The sequence below is a fragment of the Nicotiana tomentosiformis genome, chromosome 2 (genome assembly GCF_000390325.3).
Source record: "Nicotiana tomentosiformis chromosome 2, ASM39032v3, whole genome shotgun sequence".
Classification (NCBI taxonomy): Eukaryota; Viridiplantae; Streptophyta; class Magnoliopsida; order Solanales; family Solanaceae; genus Nicotiana; species Nicotiana tomentosiformis.
In genome coordinates this window covers 11418318-11445918 of record NC_090813.1, presented here as the reverse complement: position 1 = coordinate 11445918, position 27601 = coordinate 11418318, and the positions used below count along the sequence as shown (strand labels likewise).

At 38.1% G+C, this 27601-nt stretch overlaps 2 protein-coding genes across 3 annotated transcripts in view; both read right to left on the bottom strand.

The window, feature by feature from the left end:
• LOC104089413 (DNA polymerase delta catalytic subunit) overlaps window positions 1-17238 on the bottom strand; it is a 43473-nt gene extending 26235 nt beyond the window's left edge. Inside the window, exons 1-12 of the mRNA XM_009594300.4 lie at window positions 16865-17238; window positions 15903-16013; window positions 14864-14970; window positions 14593-14752; window positions 13481-13676; window positions 13249-13384; window positions 13023-13160; window positions 12357-12434; window positions 11916-12007; window positions 11262-11328; window positions 11080-11151; window positions 8650-8736 (exon numbers count right to left, since the gene is read on the bottom strand). Of these exons, the coding sequence (XP_009592595.1) occupies window positions 8650-8736; window positions 11080-11151; window positions 11262-11328; window positions 11916-12007; window positions 12357-12434; window positions 13023-13160; window positions 13249-13384; window positions 13481-13676; window positions 14593-14752; window positions 14864-14970; window positions 15903-16013; window positions 16865-17126 (1506 nt within the window). The 5' untranslated portion in view covers window positions 17127-17238. The remainder of the gene's footprint in view (window positions 1-8649; window positions 8737-11079; window positions 11152-11261; window positions 11329-11915; window positions 12008-12356; window positions 12435-13022; window positions 13161-13248; window positions 13385-13480; window positions 13677-14592; window positions 14753-14863; window positions 14971-15902; window positions 16014-16864) is intronic.
• Window positions 17239-18481: 1243 nt separating this feature from the next.
• Window positions 18482-24745, bottom strand: LOC104089411 (uncharacterized). 2 transcript variants are annotated; one of them, XM_009594299.4, is made up of 4 exons: window positions 24341-24745; window positions 19642-20154; window positions 19272-19412; window positions 18868-19058 (listed from the first exon to the last, which is right to left on the bottom strand). In XM_009594299.4, the coding sequence occupies exons 1-3, from the start codon at window positions 24638-24640 to the stop codon at window positions 19314-19316; spliced, it is 912 nt and encodes a 303-aa protein (XP_009592594.2). In that variant the 5' UTR covers window positions 24641-24745; the 3' UTR covers window positions 18868-19058; window positions 19272-19313. The 2 variants fall into 2 exon arrangements, with proteins under 2 accessions (XP_009592593.2, XP_009592594.2); XM_009594298.4 differs by lacking the exon at window positions 19272-19412 and having other exon boundaries at window positions 18482-19058; window positions 24341-24742.
• Between the last annotated feature and the right edge of the window lie 2856 nt (window positions 24746-27601).

The window sequence follows — 27601 nt, the reverse complement described above, 5'->3', positions numbered from 1 at the left end:
TGCCTTTGCTGCTTCTCGAACTTTTTCCCAGTGAGGATAAGTGCTGGTATAATTCCAGCTTGCCCAATCTTTTGGCCATATCTCTTTCGGGATGCACCTGTTTTGCTGGAAGATAATTCTTTGTGTTTCACTATATTCTTCTTTCATTGATAAAATAGATACGGGAAATTTCCACCAGAATGACGCCTCTGCTTATGCCTGGACTTTCTGCTTGTGCCTGGACTTTTCCATTAATAATCTTCACTGGCCTATGAAACATGAATACCTTTGCTTCATAGGAATCGTTGAAACATTTTATCCAATATCTTCTAGGCTTGAACCATAGTAAAAATACTTTAAGAGCTGGTTCAATGTTGTCAAAATCTTTGAAGACGTTGCACTTGAATTCCATGAAAATGTAGTATTAATGGCATAGGTACCAGAAAAACCATAATAGTTCTTGTGGAAAATTCTTGGCTTGTGCTATGAATATATGGCAGAATGGGTATTCTGGATTGACTCCATAAGGCTTGAGAATGGATCCTCCATGCTGCCGGAAAACTTGGAGCTCATAATAAGTATTGAGAATGTTGCTCGGCATCTTTAAACTTTCCGCTGGCATATCCGCATATTTTCCTCTGGCAATCTTTTTCTTCAAATAGAATAGCACTCCAATATTCGTTGCTGGCATCAGTTTGCAGTATTTTCTTACCTTCTGAAGGGATGTAAAGGGACTTGACATTTTTAGATATCTCCTTTATTTCTCTGACAACTTCATCTTGTTTCTTTCCCCATGATGGAGCATTTTTCTTGAGCATCTCTGTGAGCAGAGAAATGTACGTAGAGATATTTGGGATGAAATCTCTTAACTTAATTTACTACACCCAAGAACTGTTGGGTTTGCTTTCTTGGAGTCTCTTGCTCTGTTCTTTATAATGTGGTATCAGAGCAAGCCCATCGTTTCGGAGGGAGGAACAGTTTACTAAATATGTCTGAGTCATTTCCATCATCCTCTTCCCTTACAAAAATGAATGTCTCCTACTATATATAAAACTTTGTCCAAAAAATATGATTACCTCTATGAAGTAGATATCCTACCCGACGAACAAAAAGTATCTTCCACTGAACTACCCCTTATAAACCCTTACTCAGCCTTTGCCAAAAAATCATTTGCACCATGGACCCAAATCCGTTTCTTAGTCCAACAGAAACCAAAATGAGTTAAAGAATATGTTGCTGTCTCAAAACTTGACCAACATCATATTCTTGCCACTCGAGAGGAACAATTTATTACCCTCCAAATTCCAGATGATTTTCCCACACAATGGAGAGATCATGATTTTACCCATATCCATTTTGGTGCTATCCGAATTGCTCTGACTTATCATGAAAGAAAAGGTCAACCTGTTGTTGCTCGACTTTCTCTTCTAGATACAAGATACTTAGAGTACCAACATGCAAATTTGGGTACTGCAGAAGTTACCTTGAATGCAGGAATTGTCTTCATAACTATCTTTCCAAATTTCAACATGTCCCTTTATAACCCATACTTAACCGAAGCACTCAAAATCCAAGTCCAAATCCAAGGTGCCCCACAAGCCAAAGATTCTATCCAAGCCACTCTTCATCACCAAATGGCGTGGCGGGTCCAAAATCATGCCATGGATCTCTGCCTTCCCGGAGGAGAAAATGTTTTACTCTTGAATATTGATGCTACCAAAGGAAACACCATGTGCACCCAAATACCCAGACAAATTTCCAGAGATGAACTAGTTAAAATTCTTCCGGATTCCTGGATCACAAATTATGAAAAGCTAAGAGAACCAGAAGAATCTCTGCAATCTGGTGAGCCAACTTTTACCAAAAGAAATGACAAAACCGTTTCCATAATCTTTGACCATTCCCATCTCAAAAAACCCAATAAAACCAGCTTTTCTTGCCAAATAATCCAACCCAAAGACCCTGACCCTGAAAGGGAACCCTTCTGGAATATACAAACTATCATGGAAGAACATGACTAGTGTAAACATTTCGACAAAGACGGCAGAAGAGTTTGGTGGTTCAAATGCCCCTTGACGGGACACTGCCATTGGGATCTCGGTTGCGACTGCCAAGACTGTTTGGAAGATCCAATTGGAGAATATGATGACCACCTGCATCATCGGGAAAGATTTGGTCTCAACGAGACCAAACCAAAATCCAAGAAAAAGGGGAAAACTACTTGAAAAGCAATTTCGAGCCAAATATGAAAATAAAGACCCTTCAATAGTTCAATTGGCTCATTAAGTCGTCCAGGTAAATATGAATTCCTTGTAAGTTACAAACCCCAAGAATGGCCAAAATTACCAGAAAAATTCACTCCAAGCTGGGAAGATAGTGAAACCACACCAAAACCCAAACCACCATCAGCTAGTAACCCAGAACCCGAAAAGCCACCTGAACCTAAAACTCCATCAACCCAAAAGTCCACACAACCACAAATATTCATGTTGAGCCCTTCAAGTTCCAGTCATACCCAAGATTTTCCTTCACTTCAACCTTTTGAAAAGGAGGGTATCAGCCATGCTCCAAAAATCCCCAAGAAAAACATAGTACTACCTTCTGGAAAAAAAACCCCAACAAGTGACATCGAAGCAACAATGAACTGGCAATCAAAAAATTCCATCTGCCAAAACTAAGTGCTCAACAATATTGACAATACCATCAAAAATGTGGCCCACACACAAAACAAGATGATGAGCAAAGTGGAAACAATTGAGAAAAAGGTGGAGCAGACATCGTCACACCATGTAGGACTAATCAAAGCCTTGGAGCTAAGATTGTCAAATTTACAATATGTGAATTGTCCGCCAGGAACTTCACTTTTCCAGTTCTTCCAACAACAACAAAAGGAGACGATTTCAATCAAGAAACAAATTAAACTTTTGAGAAATGACCGCTTTGAGTCACAAAACACCCCATTTTTCCCTTCAAAATCTACCTTCTACCCCATGTCAGCACATGCATATTCCCCACCAAAATTGGACTACACCTTTTCTACTTTTCCTACTACCTCACAGAATCTTATCTCATTCACCCAACCCTTAAAAGAAGAACCTGAATTCGATATTGCAAAAAAGGTTTGGGAAAGGAAAGATGCTCTTGCAGCCCACAAACAAACCAAGAAAAGGCGAGATCAAGGCGAAATTTCAAAAGGGTCCAACCCCGAAAATCTGATGATTTCTGATAAGAAGACTCCAGACCTCTATGTCTCCCAGCCAAGAAACATGTCAGAAGGAGACACCACATGCTCGGAATCTCTAAATTCATGAGACGATGATACAATGGAAGATAGCTCTCAATCAACCAATGAATCCACAACAAACTCTTCCGAAGAAGTCGATCCCCCAATATTTGTGAGCCAACCACGAGACCCAGAAATATCTGAAGTAGAGGAGGATCAAGAAGGCATGACGGATGAACCAATCCCAGAAAGAAGACATGAACCCATGGCGTCAAAACCAGTTGGAACTGGCTTCCACACTTTCACCTTAGATGACGTCAAGATTTCAAAATGGCCTCAAAGGATCCAAGACTTCTATACTTGGATGGTGACCAAAAATTTGGTTGAACGAGAAAAGTATATCATCCTGTCAGAACTAACTTCGCGGTTCTCAGGAATCCTTAGAGACTGGTGGAACTCAATTGGGATTCAAGACAAAAATACTTTTCTTACTTCATAGGATTTTGCCTTCAACATCAGAATCTTACATGAAGTTTTTTGCGGAGATACTGGCCAAAGACAAGAGAAAATGCGAAGACAACTCTTCGAGATGAAGTGTGTGCCATTCGACAGAAATGACATTGACATGCATTTTCAAAAAATGGCAAAAATATACTTTGAAATCGGTGGAGACATCAACTTAAAGCAAGCCTTTGTCTCTTCCCTTCCAAAGTTAGCAAGCCGAACCATGACCATCATTGAACAAAAGTTTCAATCGATAACAATCCCACAAGTCGGCTACATCAGGCAAGCTATTTTCGTCGCATTAGAAGACATTTGTACAAAGCGCTCAGCCCTAAAACAAATTATCCAATGTCATTAGCTACAGACATACAACAGTTTTATTGAGAATTAGAAATTAGGGATTTAGCCATTTAGGTTTTAACAGTACTTTATATACATAAGGGTAAAAGTATAAATATAAAAATTCTTAACGGGTTAACGGTTTACCCGATAAGAAAATTGAGTAATCCTCCCCCAAACCGTTAAGCCACTAATTATAAAATCTCAATTTGTTCACCATCCATTACTCTGATAATCCGATACCAATAAGCCAATAAGCCTTCGGTTCGGTTAACAGTTTCGGTTCGGTTTTGAACAGCCCTACCTAGTTCCATTACTGGACATCTTGATAACATTGTCACAGAGTAAAATGAATTTGGAGAAAGAATTCATGGGGAGACTATTGGACGTTTGGATAGGCCTGATTTCAAAACTTACTCAAGGAGAAATAAAGCATAAGAAGTCATCGTGCAATCTACCAAAGTTGAACCTTCTTCTATTGGTGAGTTAGATATGCCTATTGCTCACAGAAAAGAAGTCAGATCTTGTACTACTAAACATCCTTTATCTAATTTAGTCTCCTATAATTCTTTTTCTCCCTCCTATAGAGCATTTGCCTTATCTATTTCTTATGCGTCTATTCCCCAGAATCGGAGGGAAGCTTTTGCAGATCCTAAATGGAAGCAAGCTACGATTGAAGAAATGAAGGCCTTGTCAAAAAAAAAGGCTTGGGAACTTGTCATTCACTACCCGACAGGAAGTTGGTTGGCGCAAATGGGTCTTCACCGTGAAGCATAAAGATGATGGCTTGATTCAAAGATTCAAAGCAAGATTGGTGACTAAGGGATTCACTCAAACTTATGGAGTGGATTATCAAGAGACATTCGCTCATGTTGCTAAACACTATTAGAATTATTGTCTTGTGCAGCTAATCTTGATTGGGACTTGCAACAGTTTGATGTGAAGAAAGCATTTCTTCACAAAGACTTAGAAGAAGAGGTGTATATGGAAACTCCTCCTAGATTTGATACACCTTGGAAACACCTTGGAAACTCCTCCAGTTTGATGGGCCGGTCCAAACTGTCGCGGGCCCGGGCCGGTCCCAAATTAAACGGGCCAAACGGGCTTTTTGTAGGGACCGGCCGGTCCCGGGCTAAACGGTCCCGGCCCGCGGGCTAAACGGGCTAAGTGGGCCCACCATATTTTTATAAAAAAAAAATTAAATAGATATTAGAGACAAAAGGATGTTAAAAAAAACATCTAAGGCAATGCTTTGTAAATTTTATTATAGAATTGTGACCTAAATTTTATTTAACATCCTAAATTTTAATATTCAATATTTAATATCGAATATAGCTTATATATATATATATATATATTATACATCTTAAGATGTATATATAGTATATCATACTTTGATCCTTTCATGTTACTACTAAAAAGTATATATATATATATATATATATAAAAGCTATATTCGATAAGCTATATATACATCTTATATACTATATATAAGATGTATATATAGTATAGTATAGTATAGTATATATATTAAATGTATATATATATATATATATATAAGTATCGAATATAGCTTATTACTTTTATATATATATATATATATATATCGATATAAGATGTACGTATAGTATAGTATAGTATAGTATATATATTAAATGTATAATATATATATATATCGATATAAGTTGTACGTATAGTATAGTATAGTATATATACTAAATGTATAATATATAAGCTATATATATATATATATATATATATATATATATATATATATATATATCGAATATAGCTTATATATTATACACTTAGTAACAATAAAGTAAGCAATAGTAGCAATTATAGAAGAAAATTAGAGAGATTGTAATAGATTGATGATTTTATAAGAAAAAATGAAAGAATGATGGGGTATTTATAGTTGAAAATAGGGAAAAAGTGTAATTATAAAAAATTTGGGATTAAAACAAAGTTGGGGAGGTTAAATGGCTATTTTATAAATAGCCAACAGCTATTTTTGACAGCCGAACGGCTATATTTTTTTTTTTTTTTTTAAAATTATTTTTAAAATAGCCGTTGGGACCGTTTGGCCTGTTAAGGGGCCGGGCCAGTCCCGAGCTCTGGCGGGCTAAACAGTCACGGGCCTGACGGGCCCAAATCATAGGACCGCCCCACGAGACCGGCCCAGGCCCACTAAAACCAAGCCAAACGGTCCTGGCCCGTTTGGCCCGCGGTCCCGGGCCTGGACCAGCCCACTTGCCACCCTTACTGCACAAAGTCAAGAAAAGGTGTGCAGATTGAAGAAAGTCTTGTACGGACTTAAGCAATCCCCCCAGAGCTTGGTTTGACAGTTCTGCAAAGCAATGATCTCCTTCGATTGCCAACAAAGCAATGTTGATCACACCCTTTTCATAAGACATCAAACGGGTAAACTCACTCTTCTCATAGTTTATGTTAATAGCACAGTAATGATAGGGAATGACAAAGAGAAGATGGCCCGATTGAAGTAGTTGTTGGCACATGAATTTGAGATCAAGGATCTAGGAAAATTGCAATACTTCTTGGGAATTGAGGTTGCTAGATCAAAAAGAGGAATCTTTATTTCTCAAAGGGAGTATATTCTAGATCTCTTGAAAGAAACCGGTATGACAGGTTGCAAACCAGCAGAATCGCCTACTGAAAGTAATCACAAGTTACAAGCAGGAGTTGGAGAGCCAGTTGATAAGGAGAGATATCAGAGGTTAATTGGAAGACTCATTTATATCTCTCATACTAGACCTGACATAGCCTATTCAGTCAGCTTGGTGAGTCAGTTCATGCATGAACCCCGAGATCCTCATATGCAAGTTATTTTTCACATTTTGCAGTATCTGAAGCCTACTCTAGGCAAAGGTTTGCTTTTCTCCAAAGATGGTCACCTTCAGATAGAAGCCTATACAGATGCGGATTGGGTTGGATCTTTAGATGAAAGAAGATCTACATCCGGTTATTGGACACTCGTAGGAGAGAATTTGATTACTTGGAAAAGCAAGAAGCAAAGTGTAGTTTGCTAGATCAAGTGTGGAAGCAGAATATAGAGTTATGCCCAGGGTGTCTGTGAACTTCTTTGGTTACTAAAATTACTAGACGAATTAAGACTGTCCGGAAAACGGAAAGTTTTCTTATATTGTGACAACAAGGCTGCTATCAGCATAGCTCATAATTCAGTCCAGCATGACCGAACAAAGCATGTTGAAATTGATCAACACTGCATCAAAGAAAAAGTTACGAGTGGTGTCTTGAGCTTGTTTCATGTGTCATCAGAAAAGCAGCTAGTTGATGTGTTTATCAAGGGTCTCAACAAACGGACTTTTCATACACTGGTTTGCAAGTTGGGCATGTGTGACATCTTTGCACCAACTTGAGGGGGAGTGTTGATCGGCTTATTTATTAGAAAAAATTTGATTCTGATTGAGATTTGATTTTGTTCTTATTGATTGTAAATTGATTGTAATTTATTTCCCTTCCTAAATTAGTCATAGGATCTAGTGTATAAATATCTTTGCTTAGGGGTGTAAGAAATACACATAAATACAAGAAGTCTTTTCTTCTTCTCAAAAATCTACACAATTAAAACTTATGACTCATGTAGATGCCACTTGTCACTGTGAAAAAGAATCCATCAGACTCCAAAAATGCCCTAGGTTAATGTTGATTGTATCAAACATGGAACCAAGTTAAAAATAGATTACCTAATTTTGTGGCATGAAGATACTCATTGGGGTCTGAATTTGGAGATACAAAGAGTTGGACTTGTAGAAGGAGCTTAGAAGTAGAGCAAGTAGGAACGTAAGATGTTCACGCTAATATATGGTTAGTGGAGAAGATTGGGTCTAGTAGTAATTTATCCTAGGTCCGGTTATTCTCTACGGTATTTGCCTTCTCTTATGAGGAAGTGGACAAACCATTCTTCCATACACAGTCATGCTGCCCCAATTTCACTCTTTTTCTATCACTTCATAAGAATTAAGAAGGGACATTTCTCCAGTATTACAAGTTAAAAGGTATACTATAAGTTTATGCTCCCGACTTTGACATCCTCAGTTGGCTGATGATATATGAGTCCCCTCATGGAGACAACAATAAGTGGAGTAGACAAAGGCCTTTATGAGCAATCTTGTAAGCCTGTAACTTATCAACTAGGGATATATTTCCAACAATCCCTTGCACATAACCACTTATAATAATTATATTATCTTTTATAACTCACTTATTTCAATTAAATTCTCTTTTATAACTCACTTAGAGAAATTATAGACTGACAGATACAGCACAAATTGTGAATGATCATAAAGTTTCTTCTTGATGAAGCTATATTTGGTTTCTTTATTTGCAAATATCTTTAGAGTGAAGCATTCTACAGCAAAGGGGTGTTTCTATAAGCATTAAGAAAATTTTAAATTAAATAATAGTGGACCAAAATTTTATCACCTATCTAAAAAAAACTGTCTGCATGTCTAAATCCATATAGAATCTTAAGGAACCAGATGTTCTATGAAATAAGCTAAACTTAGCACACTATAGTTCCAATTCAAGAATGTATTTCTATTAGAATGGAATTTGCACACCTTTAGACAATATACAGCAAGCCGCCTCCTAGTTTCTGAGTTCCCATTTTGAAGATCTGATATAATTGAATGATGGACATCCTCCTTCTGCAGAACTAGCAGTAGTATTAGAAAAAATTACTTGCTCTTAACAAGACATGTATATTCAATAGGAACAAAAAGGATAGGGAGAACAAGAACAGATTATTTCTTTATTTTTAACGAGATAAAAGAACAGATTCTGAACATAAAAGAGCATAACCAGATTTTTTTTTAAAAGGAATACAGGACCCTCTGTCAGAAATTTCAGTTTTCACACAATCCAATGACATGATGTTACTATTACGTGTTCAAACAATAAGAATAAGATGCCTGCCCCACCAGAAAAAAATCTGAAAGTAAACTTTGCAAGAAAAAATTGCAACATAATAAAAAGTGCATTATTGCTAAAGAGAATATTGAAAACAAAATGCACCGGAGCTAGAATGAGAGGCCAAATGATGGGCAATGAATGGGCATGCAGATTTCTTAGGTGCTACGTGCAGTTTTTTTTTTATAACCGAGAAATCCCAGAGGACCAGTGGTGCATGGTTTGAAACTCGGTGGTAATGGGACCGCTCATCTTCCCTTCTCCACTTAAATACCAAACTTGTCTCCTAACTCACACATCACAAGTTATGGTCTTACCAGTAGAGACCAAAGCCCAAGCCCTAGGGGCCACTTCATGACAATTTGGAATGATCATTCGAATAATTTGATTTAATAGGTCGTCTTGGTGGTACTTGCTTGCTATGGAGCTTCAAGGGACCAGAATTTACAAGCCATTGACTCCACTTCTAGAAAGTGTTCAGTCATAGAGATGTTATACAGTCTAGAAGTATATCAAATTCGTCAGTTACTTGTTAAAATTTTATGATAAATTGAGTAAAAGAAATATGCAAGTGTAAAATACTAAACTTCCAAAAAACTCCAATTTGATCATCTACAAAATATGCAACATCCCTCTTACACCAAACATACAAATGGAGTAAAGAGGAGTTCTTTCTATTTATAATAAAAGAACTCTTTTATTTGTTTCTCTCCATATTATCGCAAAACACAAAAAGGGGAAAGTTTCCCAACTCCTCCTTGCACACATCCAATCTTCTTACTCTCCAACTGGCAAATGCTTACATCACAAATTTAAGTAGCACCAGATAGACACAAATGCAAATATGAAATACTTAAATCGATATAAAGATGTTTGTCGAATGGTGCTTGAGATTGTCATGTGATGGCTGGTAGCAAACCCATACTGATTACCCTTTTTCCCCGATAAGCATGTGCTGTTGTGACTTGGAAAAGGATGAGAATTTAACAAATGCAACTTGCATAAAATAAATTCAAATACTTTTTACCCATATTTCAGGCACAAAATTGAGCATTTCCTCCGCTCTTCTTTTACTAAGTTCAGGGTCACTCATGCATATCACAAAAATTTTCTTTTCTAACTCTAGTGGATCAAACATAGGTGCAGCCATTAATTTCACAATTAACATGCCAAAATAATAAGGGGAACAAACAAAAAGCTAACGAGTACACATGCATTCAACCGCACCAACTCTATTCACAATGAAATTACATACCAATACCACAAGGCCTACTTATGTTGTACTTATATATACATGAGCTATGGCCCATATGGAAACACTCAAACTTGGTCAGCATAAGCAGAGGAGAGAGGTGAGATGGACAGAAACCCTCCACTCTTAACCGGAGTTCTCAAGTTTAGAGTCCTGGAAACGGAGAAACTCCTGAAAATAACAGTCATTTGTTCTTACACTGCAAAGTGACTTGACAACTGTCGCAGATATCTCGAGCATGTTTGGACTGAAATGGGTCATGCCACAGTCAACTACTGCGATGCTGAAGTGCTGGAACAAAGCAGGAGGCAGTGCAAGGCAAAAGAAGTGGTGGAAATCTATCCCAGCTTGTATTTGGTGGAATGTGTGGATATAGAGAAATGCAAGGTGCTTTGAAGATAGCAGAAGCTATACAGAGAGAATTAAGATGAACTGTGTAGTATCCTTATATTTCTGGTGTAAAGAAAACCTAATAGAGGATGCTGAATCTTTACTATTTTGTTGAATCTCTGTAATTAGTCTTAGCAAGTAATCCTTGTAAGATGAACAAGTGTTTGTGGTTAGATATTTTGTAAATATGGTGTCCAGCATTCCCTAAATGCTGATGAATATACTGTTACTTATTTCAAAAAAAAAAGACGTTAAAAAGTTAAAGTGTTTGAACATAAACAAGAGTGTATATTTGATAGCCCTTCCAAAGGGGTATCATATCTGATTATGACAAGAAAGAAAAAGTTTCCTGTACAAATTTATTCACAGAAGGTGCATGGTTGTGGGTAGATATAGGAGTATGTGACAAGAAAATATAGAGAGATGAGCAAAGTCTAACCTGCTCATTAAGAAAATGCGCTGAGACAGAATTTAGTGAGTAAGAACTTAGTTTATGATCCCTTTGCACAGCCTGCAAAACAAAAGAATAACAGGTTCACTGACATTCACTTTATTTCCTTGGCGAAGATCTTCCCTATATCAATTAGAACAGGTTATGGATACAGCTGTAATGAACAAAACCTGAAATAAATCAAATTGAACTCTCCCTTCTATTGTTATTTCTTTACTTTCCCTTGTCCCGTGCTGTCTGCAACATAAACCCATATATCAGTTCACAGCTCCATAAGCTTTTTTATAAAATCAGCTACACAAATTATAAAGCAAAAGTCAATTGCATATATTTGTTAGCCTTGACTAATCTTTGAGTTTCAGTGAAGCCTTGGGGAAATTTGCTTTTATGATCACAAAACAACTAGCACTGATTTTTGAGTTTCAATAGGGTGAATTTTGGGAAATATTTGAATTAAGAAGTGCTAGAAGTCCACCTTTGCAGATAATACAATGCTCAAGGAGGCCAACAAGAGATCCTAATCGCTTCATATTTCTAACATATTACAAGGAGAGAGATTAAAAAGGTTCTAAGAAGCTGCAGCTGATTAAAACACGTATCAGATTAGTTTACAATGCCATATTTCAGAAACCACAGACAGTAATGGAAGAACATATAAATGCAAACTGAACTGACCAAAGTTTAGATACAAATATAGTCAACGGACACCAAGTGAAAAAAGAATACAGGATTGTAGTGATAATATTTTTACCCACAGATAAAGTAGAAACCTATAAACATTTTAGAACACACAGAAGATAACAAAAGAAAAGATATAAGATGACCTTGAAGAAAAGGTTGAATCTTTTACACGAACCCTGCTGTTTCTGATGCGTCCAAGCAGAGGAAATTCTGCCATCCCTAAGACTTCAGCTCTCTGAAATGAAGATAAAATGTCTTAACTAGTTCAATAATACACATGGCAAAACAAACTTGACCTAGCCTTCCCCATTATCTTTTGGCTGGAAAGAAACAAGCTTTTCCACTTCAGTTCTACCATCAGCTTCACAGTAACCGCAAGTTATCATATAGGGGTTCTGTTACCTCTGTCTATGGACTTTCTGTTCTCCTCATTGCTTACTCCAATCAATAATTAAGAAATCCATCCTTTTTACAAGTACATTAAGTAGGCAACCGTTAAGATTGCCCAGCACATCTTAATTCACCTTAGCTCTTATATCATTGTTTTGGAGCCATAATATGGAAAAACATAAGAAGCTCATTACCCGGATGAGATATGGCAAATCAAAGTTGCAGATGTTATATCCAATTATGATGTCCGGGTCAACTTCCCGTATAAAGTCCTGCAAGTCAAGGGAATGTTAAAACAAAAAGTATATTGGTTACTTGTAAAACTAATAGTTAGGAATCTCTTTTTTATGGTAACTTAAGTATTCTAGAACAGTGTTATGCAGTCATGCAAACTAATGTATGAGAGACTAAAATGGCATATCCAAACACCTTATGCTCATGTTAACTTTAGAAAGTCCCACCACCTCCTCAGCACCAATCAACCAAGATTCATATGCCAAGGTAAGCGTAAATAGCCATGAAAATCATGTACATATTTTTATTTTTAACTTCTAATTTGACCAAATTTCATGTGTTAAACCTTCTTCACTCTTCTGCATATGCATTACCATCTGGAGCAGAAAACAATATGGACAATGTGAAACAAAAATTGGATGAAACGGAGTGTTTCACACTAAAAGAAACAGGTTATAAGGAACAATACTGCCATCATATGGAGTCAAATAGAAAGAATCAACTGCTGTATACAGTCTCGCCTACCCCCCCCACAAAACCCACACACACACACAAACACCGAAAGGAAGAGAAGAAAGGTGGAAAAATGTATCCAATTAATATAAAATGTTATGCAGAAAGATTACCCTCCATGCCAGCAATACTTCTTTTTCTGTGTCAAACGACATAACATCAACCCCAACTATAGGTGAGCATGACTTAAGGGTCATCACGTTACGAATTAATGGCTGATCCTGTCCCTGCAAGGTAACTAGATTGGCCACCTAGAATTAAGTTAAAATCTTGTCAGCAACATGAAAGTATACAGTATGGATATATTTTCCAGATATACAGAATAAATGGGGACTCGACCTGAATAACAGGATCTTGAGTAGGCTCAGGAAAGTGGCCCTTACGACCAGCACATTCAATATCGAAACTCAATATGCGAAACGGAGCCATCTTTGAAAATTTTCCTTCTGGAGGATGGCTAATCAAGTCAGAATAGCTAAAAGTAAATGTTAAGGAAGTTCAGGGTAATGATCCTTATTAAGAGAATAGAATACGCCCTTTAGATCGTATATTCTGCCATACATTAGGATACAGACAATCAAACTCTAATTGACTATAGGAGAGATTCCTTGCAGCTTTCTTATATTTTCCAACTGGAACTTCAATCCAGTTGCCACCGACAATGTTGCAGTCAATCATGAAGCGAAGAGCAAAAAGAACATTACTTTCATAGGTCATAAAGCTCTTCATACCAAGCCCATCAATTTGAATACCTCTATCAAGGATACCTGCCACATTTTACATCTAAATCAAATGGAAAAAGAAGAAAAAAAGGATTGGCATAATAGAATCAATTCTATAAAATCAATTAGAACATAAACAATCATAAAAAAGTCCTATTTTATTTCAACTTTGGTGCATCCAATTATGTTGAAGAAAGTAAATCCAAATACTACCGGAACAAATTTATCTCTGCAATTTCAGCTAACGGAGAAGATTAAGCAGCAATCTCACAGGCAGCGTAAGATGCAACTACATTATTCTCAACTACGGCTCAATGTGAAGCAATAAACAAAGTTATCATGGCAAGAGAAGACAAAACTGGCAAAGAAAACACCATACTAATTATACTACAATCTCAAAAAAGCAATTTGGATGAATGAAACGGTTAATGTACCACATCATATTATTGCCGATAACTGCTCAATTGAGGAAGCTCTTTTTAAACAACTTTGAGATGAAATGGGTAATGCCAAGGACCTTCTAAGAACTTTTGGTGCTAGACTGGATGTAAAATGAGAAACAAACAGCGGACGATTTGGAGAACCATTCAGCTGTATTATATGGTATGGAAGGAAAGGAACCAGCAATGTTTCAAGAGCAGATCTGCAGTTGTTTGCAGTTTGAAACATGAATATCTTAGTCTGTTAATTTCTTTTGAAATCTAAAAGATAACACATATGAGGAGGACGCAGTGGTACAGTTCACTAGTTTGATAACATAATTGATCAGATTATTTTAACTACGGATAACATCCTATTGTACTTCCTAGCACGTGATTTTGCAATCAATAAAACTTTTACTACTCTGTGTGTGCGTGTCACAAGCACAAAACAAAGCATAAATCAGCAAAGCAACTGTATCAGAAAGATAAAGTAAAAGTGAATAAGTGAATCAGAGGGTAGAAGGAACCAGAAAACATACCACGGCAACTGGTAACCATCGTTGGCAATGCCACTACAATCTTGAGAAAAGGCTGAGAAGCCTGCTTTTGGTAATGCATGATGCTTCTTCTCTGAACTACTTCGATGCGACGGACAAATTTAGGGACATTGCTGTTCCTATTCACCTCTCTCATTCTACCCTGCAGCAACCAACAAGAATAATATAGCAAATGCAGCGTAGGCCAATAATATACCAAATTGGTGAAAAATTCAATCAATGCGTGCTTATAAAAATGAGTAGATCAACATACCTCGAGAATTTGGTGAAAACGGGAGATATCGTCAGGGCCCATTCCAGGAGGGCAGCTGATGTAGAAGTATGGTTCAAATCCATGTACATGACAACAAACACTATTTCCTGACCAGCACATAAACAGACATTTCTTAGTAAGTGGAAGACAAGCTACATCAACTTCAATAAACACATTATTTGATGGATTCCAAGTTGTTGTGTTCCTTCTGAACTCAACTCCTTGCCCTATCTACATGGATTTATGAAACTGTATAAAAATACTATTTTAAATTACGTTTGAACCTAAGGCCACATTTTTTTGTCACTAATGTCAACTGGTGAAGAATAAAGAAAGATTGGCACAAAATCGCAAGAACAGCCCACTTAAGCTATTTGTGTTGATTTCTAACATCTATGATAGCATAGAAAAAAAACTAAAATAGAAGCTATAACTTTCTTCTAAAAATGAAATGGCACAAACAATTTTTTAAATTAATGGAATCCAGAAGCAAAAAGATAAAATACTACAACTCGAGAAAATTCACTAAAATGCAATTTCAACTCATATTTATTTCCAATACATTTATACTGCTGAGAGAGGGTTGCTCTAGTGGTGAGCACCCTCCACTTCCAACCAAGAGGTTGTGAGTTCGAGTCACCCCAAGAGCAAGGTGGGGAGTTCTTGGAGGGAGGGAGCGGAGGGTCTATCGGAAACAGCCTCTCTACTCAGGGTAGGGGTAAGGTCTGCGTACACACTACGCTCCCCAGACCCCACTAGTGGGATTATACTGGGTTGTTGTTGTTGTTGTTGTTATACTGCTGAGAGAAAATCTATGTTCTAAATTGTACTTGGTTGCAGCCCTTAGGACGCTTTAATTTGTAAAACAACCAAGCTACTTCCATTTCATGACATGCATTTATACCTAGAGGGGATTATCAATTTATTTGACATGCCAGAATCAAATCTTCTTGCTCAGATATATAGCACTGTTTCTACTATAATACAGCAACAAAAGTTGCAAATGCATGTTGCAGCAATGAATTAAGCACTGACAAACCTTCCTTGGTGACCCCAAAGATTCTTAAAATGGCAGCTGGACCAGAAGAATTAGGCAGCAATTCTTTATGGCTCTCTCCAATAATGTAGTCAATCTCCAGCTGCTGAAACGCTGTGAAAGACCACCAAATAAAATGTGAAATCGTGAAAGTGAGAACTCATTGAAACTAATTGATCTATTTCAAAACCTTTTTGTTTTATCTAACTATCTAACTTTCTATCTTTTCTTAATTTTTATACAGATCCACGTGCCTATCTTGCCCTCAAGCCAATATATAAACTTGCTTAATTTTTTATTTTTGTTAATAGTATATAAACTTGCTTAATAAGATTCCATATGAACTTAAGAACTAAAATAACTGCCCCTCATACCAAGAGCACAAAAAGGCTTCAAACTTTTGGGAGTAACAAAACGTTTCTACTTTTATATCTATTAGCGATGTCAGACTAATATCAATTCTGAACGATCCAAAATAGGTTCTTTTCTTTCTATTTTCTCTTCAAAATCCATCTTTTTGTTTTAGATATTAAATGAATACAAAATTGCTAATTAGAAAATGAAATAAAACCTTTTTGAACTCTATTCCTTAATTTACTATAGAATGGTTTAGTTATAGTAGTACAATTCAAGGAAAATATAAAATATAAGAAAGTTCCAAGTCATAAATAAATAAATAAATAAAAAGAAAAAATCCTAAGAATCTGAACTCAAAGTTAATATAAATGATCTTCAAATTCCTATACTAAACTAAAATAGCTTCCTCATATAAACACTTAAACTAGCTTAGTTTACTATTTTCAAATAAAATAATTTCAGAAACCCTAAACGTTCATCCAAATTCACCAGATAGGTTAAAATTCTGGGAAAACAAAAAAGAAGCTTCCGAAACAAAAATTTCCTAGAAATTAACCAAAAAACAGGAAAAAGCATGAGGTCGAAAATTTCAAATACAATTTCCGTACATATGCTTTGGGACTGAGAGAGGCAAGCTTGAGAAAGAGGAGGGCGTTTCCATTTCTGAAGCCGCTCATTTAGGGCGTGGCGCTCTTCGAGTTCACGGAGGATTTGGGAATCTTCTTCGTACTGAAGCAATGTTTCTTCGAGGAAAACGTCCTCGTCTAGGTCTTCTTCTTCCATGGCGGCGTGGTGTTTCTGCTGCTGCTGAGGCGACGGCGTTGCAACCGCTTGTGCCGCCGATCGCTTCCTTGAGTTGCCGCTGTTCATGGTGGTTCGCCGTAGTTTGGGGAAGAGGGGGGTACGTGGAGAGGGTTTTGGAAGTTGTTGTGTTGCTAATTCCCGCCAGTTTCACTGGGTATATGCTGTAAAGAAGAGGAAAGAAGTGGAATTGCACTTTTGGTAGCTATAGTTTCATCTGAATGTCAATGTGGTCCCTGAAAATACTATAATCATCTGAATTTTTTTCTAGACTTCATTTAACCTTATTTCTTTACTCCTCATGTATTAATTTAATTTGTTTACGTAGTTTATTTAGAAAATTATTTACTTTATCACTCGTTTCTTCTTCTTTTTTATTTTTCGCTAAAATTTCATACTTATAGCTTGCAATTTAGAATTTATTTTCACTCATACTCTTTCTTTAGCACGTATGCACTCGAGGCTGGAAATTATATGCCCAATGAGTTAAAAGACCAGGTTGATAATCAAATTGATATGTTCAAAATGTTAGTGATTAAATGAAACTTAGCTCCTTCCCTTAATATTGTCAACTTTAAACCTTTAGAGTCTTCACTTTTCCATTGGTTGTGGTGAAAGGCCAGAGAAGCACTTGATAGCCAGACAAACATGTTGATGACAAAGACAGCTCAAGAAGCCCAACTGTTGCTTCTAATATAAGAGATATCGTGAGAAAAAAAATAGTTGATATTGTTCTTTCTACTAAACAAGTGTTGTAATCTTACTGCCAAAAATAAGTACAATTTTCTGGTTGCATCAGTTTTTATCAAAACATAAAATATGTCTACAAATCGGATGGTAAAAGAAGTCGTTTTTTTAATTTTATGTATCATGAAGAAATTAACTTGAATTAAATGTTCAACCCATCTCTTGGTTTATCCCTAGTAAATAAATAAATACTTAGCATATTTTTTTTTATAAATAAATATTCGATTCTATACTACAATATAGGTAGACAAATCAAATAATTTTTTTAAATTTTTTTCATATAAACAACATATGTTTCTTTTAAAAAGATAAAGTGATGGATTGGTTATGAGGGTATTTGTGTAAACAAACAATTCTTTTAGAAATTGTGCAATGCTTTAATACATCAAACCAAACAATGTATAAGAAATATGTCAGCATAACTAATACGAGCATTATTAATACACCATATTCAGCATTATTCTTATACACTCTACTAAACAATTCCTTAGTGTTAAAGATCGATAATAATATCTAGGTGCTAGTTGGAGCAGCGTATGAAGTAAAAGCTTATATGATCGTGAAGGAAAACTAATCTATAACTAGAGGAGTTAAATGTGCAATTTTCCCAATAAAACAATTTCTTCGTTATAAGAAGCAGAGCATGGAGGGAGCTCTTTAGCTAGAGCAAGAAAAAATTCAAGTCACATCTGGCATATGACATTACGCTCTTGTTTCCGGAGTATTACAACAATTGCGCCTCGATCCCAAGCTAGTTGGGATCGACTATATGAATCCTCAACTATCCAAAGCCTCAAAAAATAGTGTTTAAGACAGCAGTCATAAGCCGACTGACCTAAAATGATGTCCTTTCAGATAAACAGTAGTTAATGAAAATTGAAAGGTATACCAGCAAAAACCTATCTCAACCTCAATCAAACCAGGAAATATGTCCTTTTCTTTGCTTGTACAAAAGAGAAATCACAGGTTACATCCCTCACTTGTCACATCATCACCTGGTAGTTAGTTACCTCCTTCACCTGTCCCTTCATCACCTGCTGTTTCAGCAGTACCTTCCTCACTCTTCTCCTCGACTTCGTTTTGCTCTTCTTTAGGCTCCGCTGTCTCTGGCTTTGCCGGCCCTGGGCCAGCCGACACCTTCACCATTGAAGGACGTAAGAGTCTGTCTCCAAGTTTGAAACCTTTGCGATATTCTTCTAATACAACACCTTCTTCAAATTCCTCTGAATCCTCACGCATTATAGCTTCGTGCAGCTGATCATGGGAAGACCAATCAATACTTAAATAGACACTGGTAACAAAATATGATCTTTTGGCATAAAACTATATAAGAGGTTTTCCCCATATTACAATAACGTGTGATGCAAACAGATTTCAATGTTATATCGATTTACAAGTCAAAAGGAACAAATTCTTGTTTCATTCCTTCATGATAGAATACCACAAGTCTCTACATTGTCAACTCACCGAGTTGGCTCAAAATAATGCTGATTTAGATTGAGCTTAAAATCAGGTCGAGGTCTTCCTAAAAACCGAATAGATGTTAGACAGCTTTTGAAAAAGCTCATCAATAATTCGACTGAATTTTGAGCCAACTCGGGAACTGGCCTGCATTAAAGCCAAGGATCAAATAGAAGCATCACTACATGAACAACAGAAGATGGCAGCTCAAAGTGTAACTTTGTTTTCTCTGAACAATACAATTTTATATCTACCTATCTATTCAAACAAGCTCACACTGCAAGGAAAGAAAGCAGCTTTACAATATTCAAGCATGTGTATGTATGTGGGAATACATCTGTACTTGTAATTAGAGGCACGGGTTTCAGAAACTTACCAATGGGTCGAATGGCTTCCCAACTGTCTCCACAGTCTCAACACCAAGAGATCCAAGGATTTCCCCAAATTGTTTAGAAATGCTCTGATAACTATTATTAATTTTCTCTTCTCCCTCTGTTGCCACCTTGATTTGCATTTTCGCCCTCTCAAAATTGTCCAGAACAGATAGAAGTTTCTCGACAACTTCCCCTTGTGCATTCTTCACAAGAGAAAGTCTTTCTCTCTCTGTTCTCTTACGGAAATTGTCGAAGTCAGCGCTGATTCTAAGAACCCGGTCCCTCTCACTTGACAGTTCTTCGGTCAATGAGGCTACTTTTCTCTGAAGTTCAATTTTCTCTTCTTCTATGGACTTGAGGGAAATTTCTATCTCTGCAACTTTTGAATCGTCATTATTTGCTAAAGCATCTCTGTACAACTGCAATGAAGTTGCAATGAATGATGCAGTTTCATCTGCAGCTGCATTGTCACCCTCATCCGAAGCATCTTCAGCAGCAGCACCATCTACATTCTCCTGTTCAATGGTAGGGAAACACACATTAATTTCAGTACAGTTTCAAAATTCAAAGACTTTGAACTACAGTACGTCAAGTTTTAAGTTAAAAGGTAAACCACAATAGCCCTCATCAGCATACTCAAAAGTCAAAACATTGCATGCCCACAAAAGGATATAAAAGGATGAAGAAAAAAACTAATAAAAATATTAAACACATTATGTTCTTTCATTTGTATAAACCCGCATAGATATGCCTGCCATGCGGAAAAAGATATACATCTAACAAAACCTAGTACATGCTGGAATAAAACTACTGTCTTTTATCACTCCGTCCAAGGAAAAGAACACCCGGTAAGGAAAAGGGGACAACTATAGACTAATATTAAATACCGAATACACACTCTTAATGAACTCTGCCTATACGAGCTGCGAATAGCCGGTAAACCCTGATAGAGGAGGGGGGATTGCAGAAGGTTACCAACCAGCATCAACAATTATAACATTCCTGGCATGAAATTACATGTAACTAATATGTGGGATAGGACGGCTGGTTGCATTAGGGAAGTAGCTAGAGAGGAGAGGTGTTGAGGGTCTCGAGGGGTAACTTTGGTGGACATCGAGGTGATTGGTGGTGGAATGGGGAGGTAAAGCGGAAAGTGGAAGCCAAGAAGGTTGCTTATGCAAAGTTAGTGGAAAGCAAAAATGAGGAGGACAAGAGGACGAATAGGGAGAGGTATAAGACGGCGAAGAAGGAGGTGAAGTTAGCGGTCACATCGACGAAAACGGTAGCGTTTGAACAATAGTAGGAAGAACTTGAAGACAAAGGCGGGGATAAAAAGTTATACAGTCTAGCCAAGGCGAGAGAGACGACGGCGAGAGACCTAGACCTGGTGAAGTGCATCAACGACGAGGATGGCAACGTATTGGTGGAAAAGGCACACATTAGACGTAGATGGCAGACATACTTCCATAAACTCTTGAATGAAGAGGGGACAGGAATATTATGCTGGGTGATTTGGAGCATCCGAGAGTCGTCCTGATTTTGGGTACGATAGGTGTATAAAAGTGAGGAGGTTGAGGGGGCTATGCGTAAGATGAGTAGGAGAAGAGCGATAGGGCCAGACGAGATCCCGATGGAAATTTGGAAGAGTACGGGCAAGGCAGGTTTGGTGTGGCTAACTGGTTGTTTAATTTTTATTTTTAGGACAACAAAAATGCCTGATGGATAGAGGTAGAGTACAATGATTCCGCTATACAAGAACAAGGGTGATATTCAACATCGCAACAACTATAGGGGTATCAAACTGCTAAGCTACACTATAAAAGTTTGGGAGAGGGTGGTGGAGAAGAGGGTGAGGAGGATTGTGTCTATTTTCGAGAACTAGTTAGGATTCATGCCGGGGTGTTCGACTATTGAAGCCATTCATCTAGTTAGTAGATTGGTGGAGCAGTATAGGGAGAGAAAAAGGGACGTACATATGGTGTTTGGTGGCCTAGAAAAAGTATACAACAAAGTCCCAAAAGAGGTTTCATGGAGATATACATGTAGCATACACTAGGGTGATTAAGGACATGTATGATGCAGCCAAGGCCCATGTATGGACGGTGGGAGGAGACTCGGACACTTCCCAGTCATGATGGGATTCCACTCGGGATCAACTCTTAGCCCGTTTTTATTTGCCTTGGTGATGGATGAATTAACGCGACACATCCAGGGGGGTGCCATGGTGCATGTTATTTGCGGATGATATAGTACTGATTGACGAGTAGCGGTGCGGAGTTAACGATAGGCTGGATGTTTAGAGACAAACCCTGGAGTCTAATGGTTTCAGGTTGAGCAGGATTAAAACTGAATACTTAGAGTGCAAGTTCCTTGATGTAACATATGAGGCTGACGTGAAAGTGGGGCATGATATACTTGTCATCCCAAGAAGGAAAATTTCAAGTATCTTGGGTCGATAACCCAAGGTAATGGGGAGATCGACGATGCTTTCACACATCGTATTGGAGCAGGATGGATGAAATTGAGACTCGCAGCCGGTGTTTTATGTGATAAGAGTGTGCAACCAAGACTTAAAAAGCAAGTTCTACAAAATAGTTGTTAGACCAACTATGTTGTATTGGGGCGGAGTGTTGGCCGGTCAAGAACTCTCATGTCCAGAAGATAGATGAAAGTAGCGGAAATGAGGATGCTAAGATGGATGTGTGGGCATACTAGGAGAGATATGATTAGGAATGAAGATATTCGGGACAAGGTAGGAGTGGCCTCCGTGGCAGACAACAAGCGAGAAAGAAGGCCTGAGATGGTTTGGGTATGCGAAAAAGAGATGCACAGATGCCCCAGTGAGAAGGTGTGAGAGGTCTGCAATGGTGGGTATAAGGAGAGGTAGAGGTAGACAGAAAAAGTATTGGGGAGAGGTGATCAGACAGGACATAGCATATCTTGAGCTTACCGAGCACATAACCCTTGATAGGAGGGGTGAAGGTCGAGAATTAGGGTAGAAGGTTAGTAAGTAGTTGAGCGTATTTCTTTTCCATACCAGTATGTATTAATATTATTCTCGTATTTTCTTATTCTTAGATATCTATTACTACATGTTTCTTTTGCTTCGGTTATCTTATTATCTTGATGTTGTTACTGCTCTATTTTTTATGGCTTCTCCACTTCCTTATTTCTTTTTCATAACTACTGTGATTATGCTTTTCTTGAGCCGAGGGTCTATCGAAAATAGCCTCTCTACACTACCCTCCCTAGATCCCACTTGTGGATTACACGATTTATGTTGTTGTTGTTGTTGTTTAGTATAATGTTTGTTTGCAACATAAACTCTTGCATTACAAATGTAATCTTTGCATAACTAATACAATGTCTGATTTCCAGTTTAAGGCTCAACATAACTACTACAACGATTGATTTCTGGCATTAAACTCTTGACTAATGATACTGGTATAACTTATGTGAGAATCCATGTATTATTTTATGCGTAATAAAATGTAACATAGGAAAAGGTATACTAGCAATTCCAAGAAAAAAGTATCTAAAGACAAAATGTTCTTAGAGTAGGCATTCCATGCATAAAAATCTTTATTTTTATTCACTAGATTTAGACGTGAATCAAAGGACCCGTTATTGAGTTATGCAGCTACTGTAAGATAAATATGCAAGTTCACCATTTGAAGGATGTGGAGAAGTAAAGATGGCATCTCACATGGAATGTTGCAAATAGAGGTAACGTCATAAAAAGACATCTCAATTGCTTTGCATAATCACCTAATAATTAGTGCTCTTAACGCACCTAGGCCAGAGATCAAACCCAACTTCACTGATTGTTTTCTAGCCAACAACATGAAGATTTTACTCTATGTCAAATGTTATACTTTTCCAGATTATCTAGAAATTCGTTGTTTTTAATGGATAGTGGGCACACCCTTCCATCCTTATTCACTTAAATACTAGACTTGGTTCACCAGCCAGGATACGAACTCACGCGCACTCACCAGCGTTTTTTTACCTTTGCTATTGAACCAAAGCTAAGGGCAGATGTTGTGAGACTATCTTCACACAACTTACAAATTACACAAGGACAGTCCTAGTAGAGACAAAATACATTAGATGATTTCTTCACATTTATCTAAGCCATTGTGGCAAAGAAAGGGAAAATATGAATGCTTCTAAAGGATTCCAAACCCTTATTGTACACTTCCCCCCAAAACGCATCACGCGCTCCCCCCCCCCCCCCCCACAAAAAAAATGATTGTTGTTTTCTCATTAACTTTTTAATTTCACTTCGGTGTTCAAATAGTTGTGCACTTATACTATGTTAAAGGAAGTGAGCACCCATAACCTTAAAATCGCGAGTCTGCCGCTGGGTCAGTCACAAACTGACCTTTGAAAAAAGGAAGAGGATAAAGTAAAAGTAATCTAATTATGATGAAGCTTGGAAATACTAAATTCACTGGGAATTCTCCGCCTAGTGTTAAAGAAAATGGACTTAGCATAACTCAAGCCAAAATCTAGCTCATGAGGTGAGTATCCCCAATACTATACAAGGAGACAAGAGACTATTCCCTCGTCGAATGTGGGATTAAAACCTAGATATGGGCACTACAAATGATTCAAATAGCCGACCCAATTAATTCAGCGGTAAGCATAGTTAATTGAGCTTGTGCATCTGAATAAAAAATGCAGGATAAAGGGTTGTACCTCCTGCTCGGATTCTTGTACCTCCTGCTCAGGTTCCTGAGTCTCGGTTTGAGCGGCCTCAGCAGCATCCCCATTTGAAGCAAAGACTATAAATTTCTCAACCGACCGGTGCGGCAGCTGAACAATTGTGTTAGCGGAGTGGTGAATACGACACCGTCGGGGAAGTAGTGCAGTCTGCCCCCGTCTGCGGTGTAAGTAGGATAAGAAAGTGATACAATTGGGTTTCACCGCGGAGGCGCTGACGGGGGTGGACGGCGGCCTTACGGTAGTGGTGGGCGTTCTAAGGGAAGTGGTGGCCATTGTATTGTATGGTACAGTGGAAATGGAGGGAGAAGATAAACCGATAGGCCGCAGGGTTTTAGGATTCTTTTCTTTCTTTGCGAAGATCCCCACAAATATTATAATGTATAGCAACCTTATAAAATATAATCGTTATATTATAATAATTTAATCATTATTGGAGTATTTATTTTTTCTTGTCATTCATGTTATTCGAGAATATGTAACAAAGAAAATAATTAGTACGTGTATCAAAGGTAATTTCATTTTCATGACTAAGAAATTATCTTCTTATTAGAAGTTATACTTGTTATTTCGTTACAACTCTTGATAGTGCTCAAACTTAATTCGTTTTGTTTCATATTTTATAATAGGTATGTGTGTACGAGTAAGAATCGGGCTCGTGATACACTCTCGACCCCCTACAAGTAAAACGAGCTCGAGATATGATTGCGAAAGATCGGAATCGAAGCAAGGATATTCTCGAGTCAGAATACGGGGGGTGACCATCGACCCTCGATAATATCAGGGTCACGATTCGAGATCGACCTAAAACCTGAAGGACTTCGGAGAGCGTCGCCGGGCAATCATGCACGGCCAACATGAGGCCGTAATATCCGCGACCAGCCGGATATCACTGCGTGGATCTCGACACGTATCGGTGTAGAATCAGCAATCAATTAAACAGAAGACTTTTTTACCTTTTATAGAGCTATACTTAGAGTAGGATTCCCTTACTATATAAATGGGGTCTAATAATTCATTAAGCACGTTGTAATACGCATTCCAAAGCAATATACTATTATTTTCACTGTTAATCTAGGCTTTTCTTTCCTTCATCGATATTGACCATTGTGAGCTCGGATCGAGGAAAAATAGTTCACTAACACTAAAGACATCTTCCCTGCGTGGTTTGAATTTACTGTATTTCTATTTGTTCATTTTAATCCAATCTATCATTTTGTATCAAGTTAATCCGCGTATCTTTAAAATCACTTATAAATTTAATTATTATCCAATTTTGAGGGTAAACAGTTTGGCGTTCACCGTGGGGTTAAGGATAATGGTGGCAATTTCATATAAATTTCCATAACACACCCTACTTCACACTTGTTCTTTGAAGTATCTTTGATTTTAGGTATGCATTTAAAATGTCGAACTCTCAATCTGCCCCTCTAAACACGGATGTTAAGTCTAGTCACCATGGCGAGAACAACAATATAGCCCGATAACGAGGTGACCCCCGCCGATCCCAACGAAATTTCGGTCGTGGACCCGATCGATGCCAGCTCACATGTGGCCGTCAACATGAATTTGCCCACCGATCTCGATAACAGTGTACGCATGGGAGTCCGGTCGGTAGCCCAAAATGCTCGCGATGGTGAAGGAGATGGGATCAGCTTACGGGTGATCTTCGAAATGTTGCAGGCTCAGCATGCAGCGATAGCCCAACTGCAGAACCGAAGTCGCGCTCCCAGTAGAGTTGAGCCCGAATCATCCCGGAAAAACACTCGCAGAAATGAACCAGTCGCAGATAGGCCGAATGAAGCTGAACCTGGGACCAACCCCAAGATAATAAAGATGATTTGAGGAATTGAAAAAATGGGTAGAAACAAGAGAAAAGAAAACTGAAGTCAACGACGAAAAGGTGAAGACTTACAACTCCAGGGTCGACCAAATCCCTTGAATGCCACCGATATTGAAAGGCCTAGACTTCAAAAAGTTTGTTCAGAAACCCTTCCCTCCGAGCGCAGCCCCGAAGTCGATCCCTAAAAATGTTCTGCATGCCTGAAATTCCTAAGTACAACGGGACAACTGACCCAAATGAACATGTGACCTCATATACATGTGCCATCAAGGGGAACAGCCTAGAAGATGATGAGATCAAATCTGTCTTGCTGAAAAAGTCCGGGGAGACCTTGTCAAAATGAGCTATGATATGGTATCATAACTTATCCCTCCCCCCCCCCCAATTCTATTGACTCATTTGCCATGATTTTCAGATGCTTTTGTAAAAGCACACGCTCGAGCCATCAAGGTCGAGACCAGGAAATCGAACATTTTCAAGGTAAAGAAAAGAGATAACGAGATGCTTAGGGAGTTCGTGTCAAGATTTCAAATGGAACGGATGGACCTGCTGCCGGTGGCAAATGATTAGGTCGTTCCGGCCTTCACCCAAGGACTTAATACTCGAAGCTCGTTGGCTTCACAATAGTTAAAGCAAAATATGGTAGAATATCCGGCCGTAACTTGGGTCGATATGCATAACCGATATTAGTAAACAATTAGAGTTGAATATGATCAGCTTTGGGCCCCTTCTGAGTATGTTTATCCTATCCGAGCTGGTGACATGCCTAAAAGAGGCATTGATCGTGAACCAAGGTCAAATGGGGATCGATATCAGCCGTACAACGGCGATCGTAGGGGTAACAGATCTGGATGAAACCATGTGAGAAATGAAAGGAGAAGCGATCGGAGTCAAAATAACCGGGGACTCATGAGCAAAAACGGTTTTGACAGGACCGTCGGGCCTAAGGAAGCGCCTAGGTTATCGGAGTACAACTTCAACGTCGATGTTGTTGCTATCGTATCCGCCATCATACGTATCAGAGATACCAAGTGGCCTCGACCTCTACATTCTGATCCAGCCCAAAGGGATCCCAGCTCAATATGCAAGTATCATGGCACACACGACCACAAAACAGAGGATTGTTGACAATTAAGGGAGGAAGTAGCCGGTTATTCAACAACAGACATCTCCGGGAGTTCATGAGCGATCGAGCAAAAAATCATTTCAGGAATAGAGATTCTAATAATCAGATCGAGCAAGAGAAAACTCAGCATGTCATTAACATGATCATCGGTGGGGTCGACGTTCCCTAGGGGTCGATGTTAAAGCGCACCAAAGTATCCATCACGAGAGAAAAACGAACTCGAGATTACGTACCAACAAGGACCCTGTCTTTCAACGACGAGGACACT

Bases quoted from the DNA above. Each gene is read 5' to 3' on its own strand.
- LOC104089411 (XM_009594298.4), bottom strand. From the start codon at position 24,640: ATGGCCACCACTTCCCTTAGAACGCCCACCACTACCGTAAGGCCGCCG. The intron at 20,155-24,340 runs GTACAACCCTTT...ACCATTGAACAG, and splicing joins TACAAGAATCCGAGCAGGAG to GAGAATGTAGATGGTGCTGC. The intron at 19,059-19,641 runs GTAAGTTTCTGA...TCCCATGATCAG, and splicing joins GGAAGCCATTCGACCCATTG to CTGCACGAAGCTATAATGCG.